At 46.9% G+C, this 5901-nt stretch overlaps 1 protein-coding gene across 2 annotated transcripts in view; it reads right to left on the minus strand.

The window, feature by feature from the left end:
• Positions 1-3228, minus strand: part of Mettl9 (methyltransferase like 9) — a 42694-nt gene extending 39466 nt beyond the window's left edge. The window contains exon 1 of one of the 2 annotated variants that reach the window (XM_005351143.3): positions 2839-3228. In XM_005351143.3, the coding sequence (XP_005351200.1) occupies positions 2839-3003 (165 nt within the window). In that variant the 5' untranslated portion in view covers positions 3004-3228. The remainder of the gene's footprint in view (positions 1-2838) is intronic. The other variant, XM_005351142.2, reaches the window with a different exon arrangement.
• Positions 3229-5901: the final 2673 nt, after the last annotated feature.

Here is a 5901-nt window from a genome sequence, read left to right on the forward strand (position 1 = left end):
GAGAAAATACTGTTGGGTGGTGATTATTTCTTTACCCAAACACACACACCATCCATAGCTGAACTAATGTGTTCAGCTATGTTTCAACAAAACTTGAAGACTCTGATATTTGAATTTTATATGTGAAATTCTCATGTTACAAAGTAGTATTTTGTACCCCCATTGACAACCACTTAAAAACATGAGGTTATTCTTATTTCACAAGCTACCCAAGTCAATAAAACCAGTTCAGCCTGCTGGTTATGTCCCTTCTCCAAAAGTCCTTCTTCTTGCCAAAGTAAAGCATAATCTAATTCTGCAACTAGCACACTGAAACAAGTAATTAGTTTTCAAGCTAACCCCAACAACTAAACAGCAATTTTTAATGAGTAAACTTCACTCCAGATCTCTCTTAACCAAAAAACCCTGCACCATAAATCCTTTATAAAACACCATCAAGAAAACCTGTGCTAAGATGGTTTAGTCTGGAACTCCTCTTTCATGCAACTCCAAAAAAACCAGATGCGGATGGTCATGGAACCCACACACCCAAATGAACACCAGAAAACCTCCATAAAACTATTAATTTGAAGGGGAAAACCATTAAAGTTACTTCACAAGCAACAAAGTTATGCAGCAAACCAGGATTCTGGAATATAAAAGTCATGCACTCTGCTGAGATGCAAAAAGGACAGCCTCTCTCTGTTAGCTCCTGGTGGCTTCTAGGCGTACACACTTTCCTCCTGGTCATCTTCATCTTTACTCACAAACATTTCTTTTTCATAACACAAATGTATTCACCTCAAAAATAATGTCTGGCAGGGTTTAGCAGTGCACACTTAAAATTACCCCAGTACTTAGGTCAGTGTAGGAGGATTGTGAAGCTGAGACCATCCTAAACTACTCAAAACACCAAGGACGGCCAGGCAGTGGTGGCAGACCAAAGCAAAACAAAACCCTGAGACCAAGCCAGATGTGATGCTGAACACATTTAATTCTAGCATTCTGGAAGCTGAGGCAGGAAGACTGCTTTGAGTTCAAAGCCAGCCTGGACTACATAGGGTTACTAGGACAGCCAGAGCTACAAGCCCTGTCTCAAAATTAAATACACAAATAAACAAGGACTATGGATGTGCCTGTGGTACAGTGGTTGCCTGGCATGTACAGGTCCTGGGTTCGATCCTCGGCACCACAAAAAATAAATGAATGTATGCAATTAGAAAATGCTCTCTGCTGGAAATTCAGAGACAGTGTCCACCAACAGAAACCAGTTTTCAGTTTTTAAAATAAATACAATTTTTTAAAGATTTCTTTTAAATATGGGTGCGCGCGCATGCGCACGCACAAAGACAGCCAGAGGCATCTAATCCTGCGGGAACTAGTTACAAGAGCTGTTATCTGGCATGGGTGCTGGAAACTGAACAGCACATTCTTTAACTACTGAGCCATCCCATAAGCACAATTTTTATGAGCACTTAAATCAAGTCGCTGCAGTATTCACAAGTGTGACCAACAACTGGGAGACTCAGCCATAATTCTTCATCAAAGAGAATGATTTTTTTTTCTATCCAGTCCTTGTTAAAAACACATGGACATGAGGCATCCTGGTACCTATACAATGAACAGGGTGGTATGTCTATGACACTGAGGTGGCAGGAAGTAGCCCATGGTGATAAATATGGCTATACAACGTAAGATTGTATACTAAGTTTATATACACTCTTAACACCACGAGTGGTCATCTAAAACACCACAATCACTAGGGTATTTTTTTTTAATGTAAATCTAGGATTACTTCTGAGTATCTATCACCAGTAGAACAGTTTCTGGGATTTGAGTTCCGTTCTAGCATCATAAAAAACCAATGTATCCCAGTAATCAGTAAATCAAACCTAATGTTGCTTTTATACATGAAAAGGTGAGGTCGAAAATAACACGAATAATTCCTTGTTCCTCTCTGTAAAAGCAAGATGTACTAAACTCTGGCTTTTAGAAGCTCAAAGTTTGTCTCATTTCCAAGGCCTCTCTCTTCAATGACTGCAAGGTTAACCGCAAACTACTCACGATCAAATATGAAACACCTCCCTCTTAATTCAACAGCTGACCCATGCCTACTTCTTTAAGAGGTACAAACAGCTAATGAAAAGACCGTCCAGCCGGTAGAATCCCACGGCTCACGATCCATTAACTACAACAAGAATTCATCGCTGCATAGTTCCGACTTTAAAAACCTCTCCCTTTAAACCCTCCTTGTCCTAACCTTTCTGATCAGCTAACTAAACCCAAGTTTAAAGAACACGTCCATTAGGCAGAAGGGGAGGGAGGGTTCCTAGGCTGGGAGCCCAGACCTGTCAAACACATTTTTTTAAGTGCTTCGGGGAAAATGTCAGCCGAATGGTTCACTAGGCCCGGTTGAATTTCTTTACAACCCTTTGTATGTTTAGAGATTCGGTTAGACAAAAAGAGGGACCGGCTTTCGGTTTTGCTCCTCGGGGGAGAGGAAGGCTGGCCCGGGTGATGGTGGGGGCTGTTTTCTGCTCGGGCCCCGGTGCCAGTTGGGTAGCCCACCCCAAAGTTGCACGGATCCTGAGGCCGGGCGCGGGCGCGGACGCCGCCGGGGGCCTGGGAACAATGCGCGGCTCCGGGGCGCCCACGCTGGGGCCTGGGGAGCTGGGGCAGCGGAGGCCGTACTCTGCCCGCGCCACCGAACAAAAGGCGCCGCGGGGCCAGCGCCCGGGCCGGGAAAAGTTTGTGAGAGGCTGGGGCCGAGGCCCGCGCGCGCCGCCCCGCACAATGGCCCGGGCGAGCGCGGGAAGGCCGAGCGCCACGCCCCCGCTCCGCAGGGCTGCAGCCCAATACCTGGTGCGTGTCCTTCCCGCCGCCCGCGGCCGCCGCTGGCCCGCCGGGGCCGCTCGTCATGTTCACGTACAGGGAGCGGGAGAGCGGGCTCCGCAGCGTCCACATCCTCCGCGCCAGCCACACGGACGCCAGGCTCAGGCACAGCCAGCCCGCCAACAGTCTCATCGGGGGGCCGCGGCCGCCAGCTCGGATCACCGCCGGGCCCAGGCCCAGGAGGAGGAGGAGGAGCCGCCGCCTCCGGCCACCGCTGTCGCCGCCCGAGCTCGAGCCATCGCCGCCAAGTCGCCCGTGCAGCCCCCTTCGGGGCCGAGGCGGGGGTGGGGGGGGGGGGGGGGGGGTGGGAGGAGCGGCCGGCGTGCGGCCTTCTCGAGTCCCCCCACGGCCCTTCCCTATCCGGAACGCCAACGCCCACAGCTGCGGTTTCCACCCGGAGCACGTACAGACGCAGGAGGGGCGTTCTTCCCCTACCCAATGAGCGGAGCGGGCCGGCCGGGGAGGCGGGGAGAAAGATTCCCTTTCCGCACGCTCCCCGTGGCGGCGGCCTGGGCGCCTAATGGCGGAAGATCTGGGGAGACTTCCGAAAGGGGTTACGAGAGTCTCGCCAATCCGAGGTGGGAACCTGCAGGACTTCCGGTTTTTCCTTGCCTTAGTAGTTGCCGGTGGGTGCCTCGACCACACCCTAGCGGGATTTTTACCTAATCGTTCAGTTGGACTCCGGGAGGAAGAGACCACCTCGTTCCTTTCTTTCCCAAGTCCAGACACACTCAGACCCAGGTCTGTCCGATAGACCATGGCTTCCCTTCTTGTTACGGGCTTGACTGGCTTAATGATTTCCATCTGGGACCGGAGAACCTGACTCCCAACTCCAAAAGCCACCCAGTAGCTGTAAAGCAGAGAATCTAGGGGAACGGGATCCCAGGGGTACTCCCGGCCCTAGGATTCCCAAGCTGAGGTTTTTTTGTGAAGCCACTATAGGTTGAAACCTCTGCCTTTGTTAGAAGCTGATGCTGCTGGAGCACCCAACGAAACATGGGAAATGACACCCTGTTCGACAACGAAGGCCCGTCAGGTTTTCTTGAGCTAACAGATGTTGGACCTGTCACTCAAAATGAGCTCGGGCCCAGGAGAGTTAGCCGGATGTTTCTTTGATCATTTATAGCAGGAAGAAAGCTAACAATGTTTCCAAACTGAAGGGTCATGAGGATTTCCTGTGGCTCAGCTTCCTGCTGCTACACAACTACAACTAGAGAATGACATTTCCTGGGACTGCTACTCATACCTTCTTGGGTTTGAAGAAACATGCTTTTCATTTGGTAGCACCAGAGATTCTGTACATTAAGACTTTTTTCATTAATTTCATATTACACTAAAGAGATTTTCATTCATGAAAGTGTCGCCAAGATAAGAAGTAAATCATTTCTTACCCACAAACATGTTAGGTGCTAAAGAATGTCTACTTGCCGTCTTTCCTTAATAAAGGTATTTTGTTGCCTCATGTGCCTAGAATATAACAACAAAATTTGGACAAATATGAGAGTATACTTGGTAATCTCTCATTCTAGTATATTCCCTGACATCTTGTTGGGTATAAAACCAAAAGACCATGCTTTATTAAACTGAACTCAACCTTCCAGTAGTCCTGGTCCAACATACGTGAAGGGAACTATGGCAGTGAGTACAAATGACTGTATTACATCACCTCTTTGATCCAATAAACTCTTCTATACCAAAACAGTCTTCATCTTTTTTAAGTAAAGGGGAAATGTGAGTAACAGCAGTGTGTAAACGGGCGTACATCATTTCTGAAGACAAAGAATACAGAAAACCATACCCTAACAGTAGATTAACCTTGGCTAATCACAGCTCCAAGACGTCAAAACGTGTGCTACAAACAAGAAGCAAGGATACATCTGATAAGATCTAAAGCAGTTGGGGCGAACTGACAGCTAAGAGAAACCTAACAAATTTTGTTTTATGCCTGAGCAGCTCACCTAGAAAAAAATAAATTACCCTCACATTCAACTATTCGATAATCACAAACTGACCGTGTAGGAGTTATCTACATTTAGGAAGCATGGGGAAAAAGCAAAGCACAGCATAATGAAATGAAAAGCAAGTTTGCTAGCAAACCTTTTCATAGAAGGTGGTATCCCAGCTCCTGGTTGTTTTAGCCATTCAAGAAGCTTTGCTGTCTCTCTGTTGAGCCTCTTGAATTACAAATCAGGAGGAAGGAAAGCTGCAAGAATAAAATATACTAAGCAGAAGTTCAGATATGCTTCTGGGACAGCCCCCTTCCTAGGATGTCATTACTGTACATTAAAACCTCAGTTATCTGTGATGGGAATAGGAAAAGGCAAAGTTAATACAAAAGTTAAATATGAACCAATATCCTATCCAATGTGGTTCTGAAATGCAATCCATGATATTCGAGAGTCACATATCTGCTATCTCTTACTTGCTCACCTCGGGTGTCTAGCCTGGCTTTCTGTTATATCACCAGAGATTATGGCTGGATTACTTTCCAAATATCCAGGCAAGGGGCTTGTTTCTTAAGCAATAGTCCCGTCCCCCAACTCTTCCCTTACCTCCCCCTCCCTTTCCCCTCCTCCCGCTAGGCTTCCTCTCCTCTTATAAGTTCTTGCTATTTAGGCTAAGCTGGCCTTGAACTCACAATCATCCCACCTGTGCCTCACAAACAGGGATCACAAGCACATGCTGCCACACCTAGCTTCATGTTTGCTTTTCAGTTTCAAAACACAATGTGAAGAAAAACCAGAGAAAGAGACTTGGATTTACAGAAGACGGAGGACCGCTGTAGCCCCCCTGTGGAGCTAATGCTCTAAAAGACTCTTGTGATTGAATGTTTTGACAGATTTTTGTATGTGCACATGTATGTGTGTACATGTGGAAGCCAGAGGTTGACTTTGGGTGTCCTCCCTATCATTCTCATTTATTTATTTATTTATTTATTTATTTATTTATTTATTTATTCATTTATTTATTTTTGAGGCTGGGTCTGTCACTGAGCCCAGTATACATTAGATAGGTTGGGCTGACCAGCAA

The sequence above is a fragment of the Microtus ochrogaster genome, chromosome 8 (genome assembly GCF_000317375.1).
Source record: "Microtus ochrogaster isolate Prairie Vole_2 chromosome 8, MicOch1.0, whole genome shotgun sequence".
Taxonomy (NCBI): Eukaryota; Metazoa; Chordata; class Mammalia; order Rodentia; family Cricetidae; genus Microtus; species Microtus ochrogaster.